This window comes from Acipenser ruthenus, chromosome 11 (genome assembly GCF_902713425.1).
Source record: "Acipenser ruthenus chromosome 11, fAciRut3.2 maternal haplotype, whole genome shotgun sequence".
Lineage (NCBI taxonomy): Eukaryota > Metazoa > Chordata > Actinopteri > Acipenseriformes > Acipenseridae > Acipenser > Acipenser ruthenus.
Genome location: NC_081199.1, coordinates 2,958,138 through 2,976,274, shown reverse-complemented (window position 1 = coordinate 2,976,274; position 18,137 = coordinate 2,958,138). Strand labels below are relative to the sequence as shown.

Genomic DNA, 18,137 nt, shown 5'->3' with positions numbered 1-18,137 from the left:
AGCCGTGGCTGCTAATAAACGTCTCTTTCAGAGACCTGAGCCAGGGTGCCAGTGTCACTGGGGACAAAACCGAACCAGGTAACTACACTGACTTCTATTATATGTAAACTTATGGAAACTATAATAAGATCCAAAATGGAAAATTACCTATATGGTAATGGTATCCTGGGAGACAGTCAGCATGGTTTTAGGAAAGGGAGATCGTGTCTAACTAACCTGCTTGATTTTTTGTGAGGATGCAACATCGAGAATGGATCATTGCAAAGCATATGACATGGTTTATTTTACAGAGAATTGTGAGGGTCTGGAACCAACTCCCCAGTAATGTTGTTGAAGCTGACACCCTGGGATCCTTCAAGAAGCTGCTTGATTCTGGGATCTCGTTTACGAACAACCAAACGAGCAAGATGTGCCGAATGGTCTCCTCTCGTTTGTAAACGTTCTTGTGTTCTTCTGATGCTGCGCTCTGATGGCTGTGTGTCTTCAGCTGCCTGCTGGTTTTTAAACGCTGGGAACAGCAGCACGTGTGCTCCCAGGGAATGAGCCGTCTGTTTATAGACCCTCAGTAACCACACAGATGGAAAATGGTTATAAAATCCCCAAAATAGCACAGGCCAGCATCCAGGAAAACACACACACGGCTCAACGACAGGGCCTTGCAGTGAGCCAGCGAACCCTGCAGCCTAGCGGGTGGAGTCCCTGTGATTAACTCCGAGGACGGCCCTTATCCAGGGCGACTCACAGCTGTTACAAAATATCACAGTACAGAGTAGCACAGTACAGAGAAGAGCAGTCAAGTGAAATCAGTAGAAAATAAGATCAAATTCAAATAAGAGCAAAATGAAGAATACAGTAAATAATTACATTTAAGAGCGAGTTCAACGAGAGCAGTTAAACTGATAGTAAAAATGTTTGCTTGTAAGAGTAAATTCCATTAAGAGCACGCAGTAAGTCTGATAAATGGATAAGAACGATTTCAAATAAGAGCAATTGCAAATAAAAAAAAAACATTGACAGGGTTTGGTTTGTACAGATGCATGTCCAGTAATTATTCTTGCTGTGTTGAACACATGGAATGCATAACTCTTGGACTACTAATTTTCTCCACTGTGCTTAAGGGTGTGTGTGTGTCTCTGTGTGTCACTGTGTGTGTGTGTCAGTGTGTGTGTGTGTGTGTGTGTGTGTGCGCGTGTCACTGTGTGCAGGGTGAAGTCAGTGATAGCAAGCACAGAAGTGCTGGACATTGCTGTCTTGAAGCTGTTGGTTATCACCTGCCTGTCAAGACCAGGGCCAGGTCAATATCATGGCCAGCCTTCACCTTGCAGTAAATATACATGCAGCCTTGATAGTGAAGTGTGGTGGGGAGGGCTTGCTAAGATGAGAAGCTCGGTAGAACGCAACGCATGCTTTTACTTGTATTACTTGTATTGTAACGCTTGAAATGTTTTTGCTTACGATTGTAAGTCGCCCTGGATAAGGGCGTCTGCTAAGAAATAAATAATAATAATAATAATAATGCTTTTACATTTCAGGAGCAGGCTTTGTGGAAGCTGCTTTGTTGAAATGGGCTAGTCATTGTTTTGTTGAGTTGCTGTTCCCCATGCACAATGCCTTCAGTGAGGCTCTATTTCAGCTTGCAGATCCCCCATTACTAGCTCTATGTCTTAATGTCCTTGAGGGGGAACAACGTTACAATTCAGCACAACAACCCCTAAAAGAAAAGGTCAGCTGGTGTGATGCTTGATAAATCTATCATGAAAGCAACCCAGCAAATATTTGTGTTCCTGCAGATTAAACAAACAGGTGACGATAAGCTTGAATAATGAGTCAAGAATGTTGCATAAGATGGGGTGAGGCGAGCCTGCGCAGGGATGATTTCCATCCCCTGCTGCACATACAAGGGTGAGCCCCTTTAGGGTGATATAAGTAGCTGCACGGGGATGCTCTGGACTGCCGAACACACCTCAACATGACCAACAGCCTGCTACTGCTGCTCCTGGCCGGTAAGAAACCCTAGAGAACAGCGGCTGCAAGTTCATGTACCTTAGCACTGGAGCAGCAGCTAGCAGCCTTGGTGTGTGCGTGCGTGCGTGTGTGTGTGTGCATGTGTGTGTGCATGCGTGCGTGTCTGCGCTCTCAGGACAGACACAAAGCCTGCTTCCTTGCTCACTCTTGCTCTCCACAGTGTCTGTGGCTCAGGCTGCCTTGCTGCCCAGAGCCCTCTGGCAGTTCGGGAACGTGATCAAGTGTGCCGTGTCCACGAACAACCCCTTCAAGTACAACGACTATGGCTGCTGGTGTGGCTTCGGGGGCTCAGGGACACCAGTCGATCAGGTGGACAGGTAGGGAGAGGACGCTCTCTATATGGGGGGAGTCTGTATCGGGGGGATCAATCTGTATAGGGGGGGATCAGTCATAATCAGGGGAATAAATCTATACCGTATAGGGAGATTATTTAATGGAGTTGCAGCAGCCATAGCCACTCAAGCTATGAAGGGTTTTTTGTGGTTGTTAACATGTACAGAATCAGGTAACTTAGAATAAAGGGATCAGCCATATAAAGGTGGGATATCCACAACAAGGACTCGTTACAAAACATTGGGGTTACAGCTCCCCTACTTTGCAATATCATTGAAAGGGGTGGGGCTCCTCTCTCTCTCTCTCTCTCTCTCTCTCTCTCAAGCTGCTGTAAGGCTCATGATATGTGTTACCGCGAGAGCCGCAGTATCCCAGCGTGCCGCCCCTTGGTCGACAGCCCTTACATCAAGGTGTACGACTACACCTGCACCAACAAACAGGTGACCTGTGACAGTGAGTGTCCCTTCTCTCCTCCTCCTGCCAGGGCTTCATACAGACCCTTCCTTCTCCTCTGCAGGCTGCACTCATTACACACATCCGTGTGGAGTGGATCTCCAGGGAAAAGATTGTGCACCACTGGTCTAGAACTAGACAGGGTGTTTGATTTGATAACGTCAGTTGATTTTTAATTTTTTATTATTGTTATTTCACTGGAGCAGTTGACCTGTTTTGTGGTAATGCGATTATAACAATTGGAGGTCTTTCAGAACTGTAACCTAACCCCAGAGAGGCCCGTGATAGCTGTTTATTATATTATGTATTGCATGGATGGAAACAAGACTCCTGTTGAATAGCAGGTGTCACCTATTCCAGGTTTTACTACAAGCTTGATTAGCCACAGTGTACAGGTAACAAGCTCAGGTGTGTCTTATTAAACTCACAGTAAGCCCAGAACTGGATCACCATGATATGCAATGGGAGTCTTCTTTCCATCCGTGTTGGTCTTGGTGCAATAGTAGATTTTTAGAAGCTGCAGTAAATTGAATTGATCTGTGTTGAATACTGTTCACCCCCTCCCACCCCCTCCAGGTTCTAACAGTGCCTGTCAGATGTTTATCTGTGAGTGTGACCGTGTGGCAGCTCACTGTTTCTCCCAGGCTCCCTACAACGAGCAGTTCAAGGGCTTTGACAAAAAGAAGCACTGCGATGCCTGATCAACCACAGCAATGCACAACCCGACAGCAAGACCCCACCAACGCTCAAGAAGCCCGGGCGCTCCACCACCCCCCCAGGGCCCCCCATCCTCGGGACCCTCCCACCCCACTCTGCACACCTGCACACACTGTATGTTTGCTCTCTGAAAAAGACCACTTCTGTTGCCATATGATTTATCTTGTCCCAAGAGACCGTAAACACTGTACTGTGAAACACTTATCAGAAAAATCTCACAGGATAAAACAGACTCCAGTTTTGCAACCAAAGACCCCAAAACAGTGTGTGTGCTTGTGCTGTAATGTTGTATCAATAGAAACAGAAACACTAAATAAAGAAATGCATCTAAAAAAAATGAATATGTTTAATATGTATTTATTTATTTATTCATGTATATATTTTTTTAATTTCGTTTCTAATTGTTTGTTGCGATCTTCCTAATATCAGTCATTTTTGTGGGCTGTGACAATACCAGGAATGTGATTGCTAATCTATTAATGGTGTCATTTTGTGGACAGACACTTCCCCCTCCTCTCCCCACCTACCGCCCCGCTCTCTCCCCATACGTGTCAACCCCTAAGCGTTCACACCAGTGAGACCCCTGCTGATGAAAAACCTGAATCTAGACCACTAGATTTTGTTTTTGTGTTTAGTTTGGGGGGGGGGGGGGGGGGGGGAAGCAAACGACACGAATACAGCACGAGTACATATATACAGTATATATATAAAACAGAAAAATACACAGCTGAAGCTAGTCATGAAAAGAACATACTGTCTGCTTGTGCTCCTTTTTTGGAGACGAAATAAAATACATTAAACAAAGAGATAGTCTGGATACACCACATTATTATTATTATTATTATTATTATTATTATTATTATTATTATTGGTCAATATTATTAAAACAAAGAAGTGTCATTTTATAGAAATGAGAAACTAGAGTGTGGCGCTCCCCGTCACTTTGACCAAAATTAAGGTGAAATAGATAAACATACCATCAATTCCCAATTGTTCTGTTATTTCTTACCATATGGCGTCTTTCTTTGTGTTGTCTTTATAACCGCTGACACTGGCATCATAAAAACACGATATTTTTCTTTAATAATGACATTCCCATTGATGTCCGTTTCTCTTTTATTTCTGTGGTAATTTGCGCGTGAAGGAGAGTGACAGTCTCACGTGTGTGCAGAAACACTGAAGGCTCGCGCAGACAAACGGTCAGTTTGAGACAGCAAGGCAATTCTATCTTCAGAGTAAGGGGGGGTTTGCGTAGCAGCTACAGGATTATTCAATGGTAATGTACACCTCTTCATGGTGACCCCCCCCCCAAAAAAAATAAAAAAGTTTCACGGGTAAGCCTTGAGACTTGACATGGATGTCTCCCCCCTCACCGCACGCCACCCTCAAGGTCTGGCAGGTGCTTCGTCTCCCAGGACAAACTGTATTTACGGAAAATTTGCGGAGATAACATGGGACAACGGCCATGAAAACAACATCAATACAGTTTCGAATTCAGGACAGACCTGATTTTATTGAAGTAACAATGGAGCGAGTACTGAGCCCTCGTAAAACACTCTGCCCCTCGTGGTTTTTTTTAAAATTTAGCAATCGCCAATTATTTTCTCACAATTTCGCACATCTAATTATTTTTAGGCTCATCTCACCTCTACACCCCCGCGCTGACTCGGGAGCTGCGAAGACGAGCGCACGCTGTCCTCCGAAGCGCGTGCCGTCAGCCGCCCGCTTCTACACTCTGCAGACTCACCGTGCAGCCGCCTCAGAGCTGCAGCGTCGGAGGACAACGCAGCTCTGGGCATCCTACAGGCAAGCCATCAGGTGCCCGGCCAGATTACAGGGGTCGCTAGTGCGCTGTGAGCCGAGGACAACCTGGCCGACCTAAGCCCCCCCCCCCCCCCGGGCCAATTGTGCGCCACCCCCTGGGAGCTCCCGTCTGCTGTTGGCAATAGAATAGCCTGGACTCGATGCGCCACCCGGGAGCACACTTCAGCATCCTTCACTCCTTATGTAATGTGTTCCCAAGCAGGACACACCAGGCAGGTTTATTATCATGACCTTCGATATTTAACTATAGTTAGCTTCTACAAATACTGGACGATAACTGGGATGAGAAAAAGAACATTTGCTTTTTATTTTTTTTTAAGTGTGATTTTCTGCGAGGTCAGTGTCTGATATAAAAAGGAGCTGTGTGTTCCTGCTGTATCACCAGCCTACGGGACCCACAGCTGCAGCAGCAAGATGAACCCAGCACTCGTAGCTTTGCTCTTCACAGGTACACAAACTGCTTTGAGTGATTCCTTGTGGTGTGGTTAATACCAGCGCAGGCTAACATGTTGGGAAATGCCATGGGATAGACACAGAGGAGAAAGAAAAACAAACAAACACAGTAAACATATTATATCTTCTACTGCATTGTACATGTTTATAAGGATTGGTATATACTAGAGTTCCACTCGCTTTGAATGCTGCTAGGATTGGTATATACTAGAGTGTCACATTTTTATAAAACAGATATGTCTCTATTTTACATGTTCCATAATTGGAAAACAATCAGAATTCGAAGGCAAAACTATAAGAAACCAAGTAAAAAAGCAGACAAGCGTTTCGACCGGTGCCTTCTTCAGGGCACGCGTGGGTCTGCTTGACTGACTTGCTTCTAGTTTTGCCTTGCATTTCAAGTGAGCCCTCAGTAGCTGCCTGTGAGTCTTGTGCTTGTGCTGCTGTGGAAAGCAGCCTAGCCCAGTGGCAGGGCTCCTGGTTTGAAGGAGAGGCAGAGGTAGCTGAGGGTAAAGGCAGTGCTGTTGGAAGCTGTGCTGTTGGAAGCTGTGCTATTGGAAGCTGTGCTATAGGAAGCTGTGCTGTTGGAAGCTGTGCTATAGGAAGCTGTGCTGTTGGCAGCTGTGCTGTTGGAAGCTGTGCTATAGGAAGCTGTGCTGTTGGCAGCTGTGCTGTTGGAAGCTATGCTGTTGGAAGCTGTGCTATAGGAAGCTGTGCTGTTGGAAGCTGTGCTGTTGGAAGCTGTGCTATAGGAAGCTGTACTGTTGGAAGCTGTGCTGTTGGAAGCTGTGCTATAGGAAACTGTGCTGTTGGAAGCTGTGCTGTTGGAAGCTGTGCTGTTGGCAGCTGTGCTGTTGGAAGCTGTGCTGTTGGAAGCTGTGCTATAGGAAGCTGTGCTGTTGGAAGCTGTGCTATAGGAAGCTGTGCTGTTGGCAGCTGTGCTGTTGGAAGCTGTGCTGTTGGAAGCTGTGCTATAGGAAGCTGTGCTGTTGGCAGCTGTGCTGTTGGAAGCTGTGCTATAGGAAGCTGTGCTGTTGGCAGCTGTGCTGTTGGAAGCTATGCTGTTGGAAGCTGTGCTATAGGAAGCTGTGCTATAGGAAGCTGTGCTGTTGGAAGCTGTGCTGTTGGAAGCTGTGCTATAGGAAGCTGTGCTGTTGGAAGCTGTGCTGTTGGAAGCTGTGCTATAGGAAGCTGTGCTGTTGGAAGCTGTGCTGTTGGAAGCTGTGCTATAGGAAGCTGTGCTGTTGGAAGCTGTGCTGTTGGAAGCTGTGCTATAGGAAGCTGTGCTGTTGGAAGCTGTGCTGTTGGAAGCTGTGCTATAGGAAGCTGTGCTGTTGGAAGCTGTGCTGTTGGAAGCTGTGCTATAGGAAGCTGTGCTGTTGGAAGCTGTGCTCTGGTGCTAACGGAGCTGGCTGTGTTGTGTTCTGTCCCCAGTGAGCGTCGTCTCCGCTGACCTCAGAGCCCTGTGGCAGTTCAAGAACATGATCAAGTGCACCATCCCCGGGAGTGACCCGCTACACGACTACAACAACTACGGCTGCTACTGCGGGCTGGGGGGCTACGGGACCCCCGTGGACGAGCTGGACATGTAGGTGACTCTGATATCCAGAGAATAGTGCGTAGGGTGCTGTGCGATACAAGCTCATAGCCGCATTGTACAGGAGAATGCATTAGAGTGCGCCTTTGAGATTCTTGGTGTGGGTTTCACGCCCCTGTGCCTCTCTTCATACTCCCCCAGGTGCTGTAAGATCCATGATGATTGCTACTCTGCTGCAAAAAACCACCCAGACTGCTTCCCCATCTTTGACAACCCCTACACGGAGATCTACTCGTACACCTGCGAAGGAACCACGGTGACATGCAGTGAGTGCAACTCGTCATGCCTTAGCCTGCCTCTCTTTGAGTGGGTCTGTGCCTCTGCAAGGAGACTGTGCTGGGGGTGGGAGGCATCCTGCATGACAGCACAGGGCTGCAGACAGCTTGACAGGCACAGCTCCCTGTGGACAGCCTGCTAGACAGGCAGAGGGGTCGACACGCGTTTCTGTGTGTAACTGTGTTTCTTTGTGTAACTGTGTTTCTGTGTGTGTGTAGTTGTGTTTCTGTGTGTGTGTAGTTGTGCTCCTGTGTGTGTGTAACTGTGTTTCTGTGTGTGTAGTTGTGTTTCTGTGTGTGTAACTGTGTTTCTGTGTGTGTAGTTGTGTTTCTGTGTGTGTAACTGTGTTTCTGTGTGTGTAGTTGTGTTTCTGTGTGTGTAACTGTGTTTCTGTGTGTGTAGTTGTGTTTCTGTGTGTGTGTAGTTGTGTTTCATGTGTGTAGTTGTGTTTCTGTGTGTGTAGTTGTGTTTCTGTGTGTGTGTGTGTGTAGTTGTGTAACTGTGTTTCTGTGTGTATAGTTGTGTTTCTGTGTGTGTAGTTGTGTTTCTGTGTGTAGTTGTGTTTCTGTGTGTGTGTAGTTGTGTTTCTGTGTGTGTAGTTGTGTTTCTGTGTGTGTGTGTGTGTAGTTGTGTTTCTGTGTGTAACTGTGTTTCTGTTCTCCCTGCAGCTAACAATGACCCCTGTGAGATGCACATCTGCGAGTGTGATCGGAAAGCTGCCATGTGCTTTTCCAGGTCTGAGTACAACCCTGAATACAAGGCCCTGGACACCTCGATATACTGCAAATGAATCAATACCCCCAGCGCAGCCCTCAGCCCCCTGGCTGTCAGGGTCTGTCTGTCTAACTTGATCACCAGCAATACCCCCAGCGCAGCCCTCAGCCCCCTGGCTGTCAGGGTCTGTCTGTCTAACTTGATCACCAGCAATACCCCCAGCGCAGCCCTCAGCCCCCTGGCTGTCAGGGTCTGTCTGTCTAACTTGATCACCAGCAATACCCCCAGTGCAGCCCTCAGCCCCCTGGCTGTCAGGGTCAGTCTGTCTAACTTGATCACCAGCAATACCCCCAGCGCAGCCCTCAGCCCCCTGGCTGTCAGGGTCTGTCTGTCTAACTTGATCACCAGCAATACCCCCAGCGCAGCCCTCAGCCCCCTGGCTGTCAGGGTCTGGCTGTCTAACTTGATCACCAGCAATACCCCCAGCACAGCCCTCAGCCCCCTGGCTGTCAGGGTCTGTCTGTCTAACTTGATCACCAGCAATACCCTGAGCGCAGCCCTCAGCCCCCTGGCTGTCAGGGTCTGGCTGTCTAACTTGATCACCAGCAATACCCCCAGCGCAGCCCTCAGCCCCCTGGCTGTCAGGGTCTGTCTGTCTAACTTGATCACCAGCAATACCCCCAGCGCAGCCCTCAGCCCCCTGGCTGTCAGGGTCTGTCTGTCTAACTTGATCACCAGCATCTCTTTCTTTTCTCCACTTTATTCAGCTTTGTTTTAAAGCTAATTTGTATTTTGGTAAATTGTATCATACTTCATGACCATTAATAAAAGCATTGCTAATCTCAAATCCCGTGTCTTGCCAGTTTGTCCCTGAGCTACCTGAACTTGCTTTTAAACTTGTCTTATCACCTCTGTCTGCTGCTGTTAGTCCCAGGCTGATTGACTGCAGTCACCTATCTACTGGGAAAACCACAAGTGTGTGTCTTGTGATTGCGTGTTGCCGTTAGCTAACAGGTTTATCACATGGGAGAAACTCTGGGAGGTCCAAGGACATTGACTGGCTATAAATACAGGAGAGCCAGCCTGCAAACTGTCAGTCGTGGAGTCTGAACTCACCCGGGTATCCTGGAAGCTACTGCAAACAGACAGCATGCGATCCTTCTTTCTCCTGGTCACCTTGCTTTGCGTCGGTGAGGGATTCTTTTTGAGTTTTGAGTTTGCGTTTTGAATTGACTGTGTGGTAAAGAACAAGGTGTGGATGCTGGAGAGCTTGGACTGGCGTGTCCTAGCGCTCAGTGATACATGTAATACATGCTAGATCACAAGCATGAACCAGAGGCAATGGGACTGGCGTTTCCAGCTGTGTTTCTGACACCGCGCTGCTGTAGACGGTACCAGCACTAATAGAAAGACACTGGGGCTGATCCAGCCTTGCATACATCTGTGACAGACAACGGAGGAGCAGCTGCTGAGCTCCAAGTCAGAGAACCTTACCAAAGACTCAGCAAATAATAGGAAAAACACAACATTTGATGATTTTGCAAATACTGTGAAAAGTAATAAAGATTGACGCTGCCAGCTCTTGCAATGGAGTAAAATGAAGTTTAGAACACCCCTAAACGTTCGCTGTCTTTTCTAATTCAGTGATTGTATTGCTGTGTGTGTGTGTGTGGAGTGTGTCTGTTCTGTACTGTGAGCTCTCTGTACCCCCCAGGCGCGGCGCAGGCACAGTTAATACCCAGCGCGGTCTGGCAATTCAGGAACATGATCATCTGTGTAATGCCCTCCAGCTGGCCCCTCCTCGATTACAACAACTACGGCTGCTACTGCGGGTTCGGGGGCTCTGGGACCCCCGTGGATGAGCTGGACAGGTGAGAGAGGAGCAGGGGTAGAGAAGAGGGGAGGGAAGCAGGGTTTCAAATGGGAATCTTAATTGTCATGTATTGTATATATTAGTAGATATGTATTAAACGATTCCTCGTGCTTGTTTGCCTTCTAATGGACGGTATCGGTACTGCAGGTGCTGCCAGGTTCACGACAGCTGCTACAACGAGGCTCTGCAGCACAAGGACTGCTGGCCGATATTCGACAACCCGTACACCGAGATCTACTCCTACACCTGCCGCGAAGCCACTGTCACCTGCAGCCGTGAGTGCCGCCACCGGGGGAGCCCTGCCGTCTGTCACGATCAGACTCACCTTGTGTTTCACTATAAGTGCCAGGCTTTTCAGCGAGCGAGCTTAAGATTTAAATGGGTTCTTAATTAGGGTTAGGGGTTCGAGAACAAGCAACGCCGCTTAGAGAGCGTTTCACGTGAGCTCCAAAGAATGTAGTTCTGTCATACCTGTCAACATCGATAAGGGAGCTTTTGTAAACTAAAAGTAGTCTGAATTGAAGTGACTACCTACACAAGACAAAGGCAAACAACTATTCCACTTGCTTCTAATTGCTTTTAAAAAGGAAAAGTATCAACCGGAAAAACAACACGACAATGCTATGCTGTCTGGCCCCTGTGGTTTAGCAGCCAAAACAGTGAACAGGTCCAGCTGGCGTTGCTACCTTCATCACACAGCACACCTAGAGGCTGAGGGTGGTACTGCACATTGACCTCGTCATCAGAGGATGAGATGCGGCACCTACTTTATAACAAGAACACAAAAAAAACAACTCTAAATTATATAAAAATAAATATTAAAAAAGCCCAAATTCCCCACAGCGTGGTATTGCATTGCACTGCACACGTGTGGCGGATCAATAATACCCCTGTCAGTAACATTTCATTGTTGACGATCTTCTATTTGAAATGAACACACTGTTCTGTATATAAACATGTGTTATCAATCTGAATTGCTAAATTATTATTATTATTATTATTATTATTATTTGTTTATTTAGCAGACGCCTTTATCCAAGGCGACTTACAGAGACTAGGGTGTGTGAACTATGCATCAGCTGCAGAGTCACTTACAACTACGTCTCACCCGAAAGACGGAGCACAAGGAGGTGAAGTGACTTGCTCAGGGTCACACAATGAGTCAGTGGCTGAAGTGGGACTTGAACCGGGGAACTCCTGGTTACAAGCCCTTTTCTTTAACCACTGGACCACACAGCCTCCTTTCAGCAATGTTGATGCTGAAATTGTAATAGAAGCTCTTCTCTTTCACGATGTGTGACGTGTACACGTCCCTGCAGGATACTTTGCAATGTGTGAGTCTGGGAACATGTCTGCTACACATTTGCTGGACTTGTCACAACATGCAAAGGTCTCTGCATGTGTAACTTTCTTCATCTCCGTTTTTCCTTTGGCAACAAAAGATGTTACTGAGCTGGTTTTCGGAGTGTCGCTGGCTTGTTGGTGTTTTTGTGATCTCTCGTGCTGACCACACACATCATCAGTGTTATCTCCTTCTCTGTCTAAGACTGCTCATCTCTCTATCTCTCTCTCTCTGTCTAACACTGCTCATCTCTCTATCTCTCTCTCTCTGTCTAACACTGCTCAACTCTCTATCTCTCTCTCTCTCTCTCTCAGCCAAGAACAACCCCTGTGAAGCCTTCATCTGTGAGTGTGACAGGCAGGCAGCCATGTGCTTCTCCACAGCCGAGTACAATGAGGAGAACCATGGGATTCCCAGCAGGCTCTGCAAGGACTGAATACAGCCAGCCAGCAACCTTTAATAAAGCAAGGAATGATTCCCTGAGCAAGCCCTGCCTGATGTCTCTCATTAAACTGCTCTCTGTCTCTCTCTCTCTCATGAAATAAACAGAATGATATTCGTGAGTCAGGCTCGTCTCCTGTGTGTCTCTGGCTCTGCAGATGGGCTATTCATTCATTCGCTCACTCACTCACAACAGGAATCCAGATGACCCTTTGATACGAGGGGGCTTCAAATAAAAAAGGAAACAAAAAACGAATCCTACCAACTGAACAGAGCTGGTGATCTGCTGAGGTGTAGCGATGGCAGTCCCAGAGGGGCAGGGATGGGATGCAGTGCTGGTCTGCCATTGGCTGACCTGGGTGTCACAATCTTCATAAACACGCCCCCCCCCCACGCCCCCAACCCCCACCACGTTTACTTTAACAACTTCAATCTGATGAGAAGAATATCCATAACCCAACAGCTTGGCCCATCACTGGGGTTCCTTACAGCACTGGAGATCGCAATGCCTGTGAGCTTCTTACTGCGTGTGTTTGTGAGGCAGCGACAGACTCCGATAAGAACCAGCAGAGCCGGGGTTTCAGTTCATAGAAATAGCCTTTATTAGTCGTCTTTACTTATACAGTGGATCTGAAGGGAGGTCACTGCTGCACGCGACGGATGGACTGCACCTGGAAAGTCTGTGCGTGGGATCCCCACTCTCGCCAGTGCTTGTACTCTCCTGAGTGGTGGTCGCACTCCATGATGTACTGGAATCCACGGTAACCAGGATACTGGTAGCACACCCAGCTGTGGAGGGGACCAGCACAGCAGGATCGGGGTTAATGTGCAGATCATGCACGAAATATGTAAGTACGCAACTGTATCAGAAAAGGGTTAGGGTTATGGTTAGATCGAGCACAAATATTTACACAGTAAGTATGTTAAGTTTACAGAGTGTTTAAAAGCCTCCAGCACGCTACACTATATAGAGTTGCTCTGGTCTTTGCAGAGCTCTGTTCTCACTCCAGCACGCTATACTATATAGAGTTGCTCTGGTCTCTGCAGAGCTCTGTTCTCACTCCAGCACGCTACACTATATAGAGTTGCTCTGGTCTCTGCAGAGCTCTGTTCTCACTCCAGCACGCTACACTATATAGAGCTGCTCTGGTCCCTGCAGAGCTCTGTTCTCACTCCAGCACGCTACACTATATAGAGTTGCTCTGGTCTCTGCAGAGCTCTGTTCTCACTCCAGCACGCTACACTATATAGAGTTGCTCTGGTCACTGCAGAGCTCTGTACTCACTCCAGCACGCTACACTATATAGAGTTGCTCTGGTCTCTGCAGAGCTCTGTTCTCACTCCAGCACGCTACACTATATAGAGTTGCTCTGGTCTCTGCAGAGCTCTGTTCTCACTCCAGCACGCTACACTATATAGAGTTGCTCTGGTCTCTGCAGAGCTCTGTTCTCACTCCAGCACGCTACACTATATAGAGCTGCTCTGGTCTCTGCAGAGCTCTGTTCTCACTCCAGCACGCTACACTATATAGAGTTGCTCTGGTCTCTGCAGAGCTCTGTTCTCACTCCAGCACGCTACACTATATAGAGCTGCTCTGGTCTCTGCAGAGCTCTGTACTCACTCCAGCACGCTACACTATATAGAGCTGCTCTGGTCCCTGCAGAGCTCTGTACTCACTCCAGCACGCTACACTATATAGAGTTGCTCTGGTCTCTGCAGAGCTCTGTTCTCACTCCAGCACGCTACACTATATAGAGTTGCTCTGGTCTCTGCAGAGCTCTGTACTCACTCCAGCACGCTACACTATATAGAGTTGCTCTGGTCTCTGCAGAGCTCTGTTCTCACTCCAGCACGCTACACTATATAGAGTTGCTCTGGTCTCTGCAGAGCTCTGTACTCACTCCAGCACGCTACACTATATAGAGCTGCTCTGGTCTCTGCAGAGCTCTGTTCTCACTCCAGCACGCTACACTATATAGAGTTGCTCTGGTCTCTGCAGAGCTCTGTACTCACTCCAGCACGCTACACTATATAGAGCTGCTCTGGTCTCTGCAGAGCTCTGTTCTCACTCCAGCACGCTATATATAGAGTTGCTCTGGTCTCTGCAGAGCTCTGTTCTCACTCCAGCACGCTACACTATATAGAGTTGCTCTGGTCTCTGCAGAGCTCTGTTCTCACTCCAGCACGCTACACTATATAGAGCTGCTCTGGTCTCTGCAGAGCTCTGTTCTCACTCCAGCACGCTACACTATATAGAGTTGCTCTGGTCTCTGCAGAGCTCTGTACTCACTCCAGCACGCTACACTATATAGAGCTGCTCTGGTCTCTGCAGAGCTCTGTTCTCACTCCAGCACGCTACACTATATAGAGCTGCTCTGGTCTCTGCAGAGCTCTGTACTCACGCTCCGGTCTGCACGCGGAAGGATCCCACCTCGTTGTTGCACCAGCCCATGGCCTGCAGGGAGGGGTAGTCATCACTCAGCTCCCCCTTCCTGCCCAGGAAGTTCTCGCGCTCGTAGATACTCATCCTGCTCTCGCGGTGATTCTGAGGAGAGGAGGAGGAGAGGACACTGCTGAACACTGGGGGGCGCACAAGAGCAAACAGCCGAAACAATAATCATCACCCATCACTGCCAGTCATGCGATAGCGCCAGACTAGACTAGAAGAGAGGTTTTTTGTATCCGTCCTCTTGTGAGGTGACGAGGCACGACAGTTAAATACCGAATCATACTGTCTGGGACGGATTCAGCAATGCAGTGGCTCAGGGGACTCCAGGAGAGCTGGAAGCAGGGGGTCTGGCTTACCGCACAGGCGATGGGTCTGAAGGAGGTCATCCTCTCGGTGTGGTAGGCATTGCTGCCACTCCAGGCGTCCCAGCGTGGGTACTCCCCCCTCTCCAGGACAAACTGCTGGCCCTGGTAGGCTGAGTGCTCATAGCCCACCCAGCTGTGGGGAGAGAAGACAAGCGTCACACACACTGGATTGCACAAGTACACTAAAGAGCTCCAATGAACCGAAGCTTGTTTGCTTTGTAATTAACTGAACATACTTCAAAATCAAAAGCATTTAGAGCTTTTATTTAGTTATGCATGGGGCTCATACATCCCAGCTCCAGGTCTCCTGCCCCCCCCAGCTCCAGGTCTCCTGCCCCCCCCCCCCCCCAACAGCTCCAGGTCTCCTGCCCCCCCCAGCTCCAGGTCTCCGGCCCCCCCCCCCCCCCAACAGCTCCAGGTCTCCTGCCCCCCCTCCCCAGCTCCAGGTCTCCTGCCCCCCCCCCCCAACAGCTCCAGGTCTCCTGCCCCGCCTCCCCCCCAGCTCCAGGTCTCCTGCCCCCCCCCCCCAACAGCTCCAGGTCTCCTGCCCCCCCCTCCCCAGCTCAAGGTCTCCTGCCCCCCCCCCAGATCCAGGTCTCCTGCCCCCCCCCCCCAGCTCCAGGTCTCCTGCCCCCCCTCCCCAGCTCCAGGTCTCCTGCCCCCCCCCCAGCTCCAGGTCTCCTGCCCCCCCCCCCAGATCCAGGTCTCCTGCCCCCCCCCCCCCAGCTCCAGGTCTCCGGCCCCCCCCCCCCCCCCAACAGCTCCAGGTCTCCTGCCCCCCCCCCCCCCAACAGCTCCAGGTCTCCTGCCCCCCCTCCCCAGCTCCAGGTCTCCTGCCCCCCCCCCCAACAGCTCCAGGTCTCCTGCCCCGCCTCCCCCCCAGCTCCAGGTCTCCTGCCCCCCCCCCCCAACAGCTCCAGGTCTCCTGCCCCCCCTCCCCAGCTCCAGGTCTCCTGCCCCCCCCCCAGATCCAGGTCTCCTGCCCCCCCCCCCCCCAGCTCCAGGTCTCCTGCCCCCCCTCCCCAGCTCCAGGTCTCCTGCCCCCCCCCCAGCTCCAGGTCTCCTGCCCCCCCCCCAGATCCAGGTCTCCTGCCCCCCCTCCCCAGCTCCAGGTCTCCTGCCCCCCCCCCCAACAGCTCCAGGTCTCCTGCCCCGCCTCCCCCCCAGCTCCAGGTCTCCTGCCCCCCCCCCCCCCCCCCCCAACAGCTCCAGGTCTCCTGCCCCCCCCCCCCCAGCTCCAGGTCTCCTGCCCCCCCCCCAGATCCAGGTCTCCTGCCCCCCCCCAGCTCCAGGTCTCCTGCTCCCCCAGGTACACCCTGAGCCCGCGGTCCCTCTACTCACGCCCCGCTCTCCACTCGGAAGGAGCGCACGGTCTCGAAGCCGAACTCCATCACGTTGTCGCACTCCGAGGTGAACTCATGTCTGCGGCCCTGGAAACACTCCTCATCCCAAACGATGATCTGCAGGAGAGTCAGACTCGCCATTCAGGTCCCATTGCCACATTGCTGGTACATACCAGTCTTCCAATCAGGGGCATTAGCATTGTGATCCCCTGTGGTTATACCAGACATTCACCACAGCTTGCCGTGTGTTTGCCTGTCTGTGGTTTACAATGCTTACCTGTGCTTTGCCATGTTTTTGCTTTATTACATTTTGCTATGCTTTTACTACGGGACACTTTGAGAAGTGGGTAGACCCTCTGGCCTCTGGATTCTGTAACACACACGATCAGTTTAACAAATGAAAGCCAGATTCACTCATAAGACATCTTGTCCCTGGGAGGGGCTGTCACAGAGAGTCGAGGTCTTACCTTCCAGTGGCCAGAGAATTTGGTACAGTGCTGAGTCATTTTTTTTTCTGAAATAAAGAAATAAAATCTAATAAACTCTCATTCTTTTAAAGGGGTCTAGACACCAAAGACATGAGTTCTGCAGAGAGAGGAGAGACACCGTTCTTCTCGAGAGCCTCTCTGCATGGCTTCGGTTGGCCTGTCTGCTCGTACACACAGTTTACCGGACCACTAACTCTGAGTATCAGAGCTCAGCCGTGCGGGACCAGAGAGGACCCTGTCTCACCTTCCTGCTGTAATCAGAGAGGGAGAGAGGGAGAGAGAGGCAGAGGGAGAGGGAGATAGGGAGAGGGAGACAGAGAGAGAGAGGTAGGGAGAGGGATAGGGAGATAGGTAGAGGGAGACAGAGAGAGAGAGGGAGATAGGGAGAGGGAGACAGAGAGGGAGAGAGGTAGGGAGAGGGAGAGAGAGAGAGAGAGAAAGAGAGAGGCAGAGAGGGATAGGGAGATAGGGAGAGGGAGACAGAGAGGTAGGGAGAGGGAGAGAGAGAGAAAGAGAGAGAGAGATAGGAGAAGAGGGAAGGGAGAGAGGGAGAGAGAGACAGAGAGGTAGGGAGAGGGAGAGAGAGATAGGGATAGAGAGATAGGGAGAGAGGGAGAAAGGGAGAGAGACAGAGGGAGAGAGGGAGAAATAGAGAGAGAGAGATATAGCAGGGAAAGAGAGTAAAGAGAGAAAGTTTAAGAGAGAGGGGCAGACAGGAGGAGAGGAGAGAGAGAAAGGAAAGTATGAAAACTCTGTGGGCGCGAGAGAGCGGATTGGGACTAATACTGTGACCGAGACAGACAGACAGGACAGACAGACAGAGGGGCGACGGGAGGGGGCGGGGGGACTCACTCACCTCGCTGCGGTCCTGCGGGCACTTCCTGCTGTGAGAGAGAGTGCTGGCTGGCACGCTCCCTGCCCTTTTAAAGCCTCCTGTGGGACCCGTCCCAAGGGGAGGGGGGACGACACAAACCACGGGCTCAGCACTGGGGAGGGGCTTCGCGCTCCAACACAGAGTTTAATCTATAGAGATGGGCCCCGATGCATAGAAATGCAAGCACATCACATTGAGCTGTGAACGCTGGGCTCCGTCTCCATAGAGCGCGGTGCTGGGAGGCTCTGCTCAGACCCGCTCCCATCAGCACAAAGCCTGCCCAAATATCATCATTAAAAGAGATTCCACTCAGACCATTGATTCTGCGTTTGTTAAATCGCCTAGAGGTGTTTCCCATTCCCTAAACCCACCAAACTGGACTGGGTCCACTCGGACCTATTGCTTTAGTGTACAAATCCTTTCGCTTTAGTGGACCTATCACTTTAGTGGACCAGACCTATTGCTGGAGATGCAGTTCACCAGCTCACAGAAGAACGAATGGCCTCTTTCTTGGCTGCGCTGTAACCGCATTCCCTCTGCGATATGAGATCACTGTAACAGAATCCCAGC

General features: G+C 50.1%; 4 protein-coding genes across 5 annotated transcripts; 3 read left to right on the top strand and 1 right to left on the bottom strand.

Moving 5' to 3' along the window:
* The first annotated feature begins 89 nt into the window (after nucleotides 1-89).
* Nucleotides 90-3,876, top strand: LOC117426656 (phospholipase A2, minor isoenzyme-like). Of its 2 annotated transcripts, XM_034925264.2 has the most exons (4): nucleotides 94-2,003; nucleotides 2,186-2,342; nucleotides 2,684-2,811; nucleotides 3,388-3,876. In XM_034925264.2, the coding sequence occupies exons 1-4, from the start codon at nucleotides 1,970-1,972 to the stop codon at nucleotides 3,510-3,512; spliced, it is 444 nt and encodes a 147-aa protein (XP_034781155.2). In that variant the 5' UTR covers nucleotides 94-1,969; the 3' UTR covers nucleotides 3,513-3,876. The 2 variants fall into 2 exon arrangements, with proteins under 2 accessions (XP_058888869.1, XP_034781155.2); XM_059032886.1 differs by having other exon boundaries at nucleotides 90-2,342.
* A 1,591-nt stretch (nucleotides 3,877-5,467) lies between these two features.
* LOC117428265 (phospholipase A2, minor isoenzyme-like) lies at nucleotides 5,468-8,474 on the top strand. The gene is made up of 4 exons (XM_059032887.1): nucleotides 5,468-5,800; nucleotides 7,240-7,393; nucleotides 7,544-7,668; nucleotides 8,347-8,474. The coding sequence occupies exons 1-4, from the start codon at nucleotides 5,767-5,769 to the stop codon at nucleotides 8,466-8,468; spliced, it is 435 nt and encodes a 144-aa protein (XP_058888870.1). The 5' UTR covers nucleotides 5,468-5,766; the 3' UTR covers nucleotides 8,469-8,474.
* Nucleotides 8,475-10,108: 1,634 nt separating this feature from the next.
* On the top strand, nucleotides 10,109-12,137 carry LOC131739309 (phospholipase A2-like). Its single transcript, XM_059032670.1, has 3 exons — nucleotides 10,109-10,263; nucleotides 10,413-10,540; nucleotides 11,922-12,137. The coding sequence occupies exons 1-3, from the start codon at nucleotides 10,157-10,159 to the stop codon at nucleotides 12,041-12,043; spliced, it is 357 nt and encodes a 118-aa protein (XP_058888653.1). The 5' UTR covers nucleotides 10,109-10,156; the 3' UTR covers nucleotides 12,044-12,137.
* A 489-nt stretch (nucleotides 12,138-12,626) lies between these two features.
* On the bottom strand, nucleotides 12,627-17,611 carry LOC117427836 (beta-crystallin A4-like). The gene is made up of 6 exons (XM_059032880.1): nucleotides 17,550-17,611; nucleotides 16,673-16,718; nucleotides 16,204-16,322; nucleotides 14,854-14,995; nucleotides 14,451-14,593; nucleotides 12,627-12,837 (listed from the first exon to the last, which is right to left on the bottom strand). The coding sequence occupies exons 2-6, from the start codon at nucleotides 16,709-16,711 to the stop codon at nucleotides 12,690-12,692; spliced, it is 591 nt and encodes a 196-aa protein (XP_058888863.1). The 5' UTR covers nucleotides 16,712-16,718; nucleotides 17,550-17,611; the 3' UTR covers nucleotides 12,627-12,689.
* Between the last annotated feature and the right edge of the window lie 526 nt (nucleotides 17,612-18,137).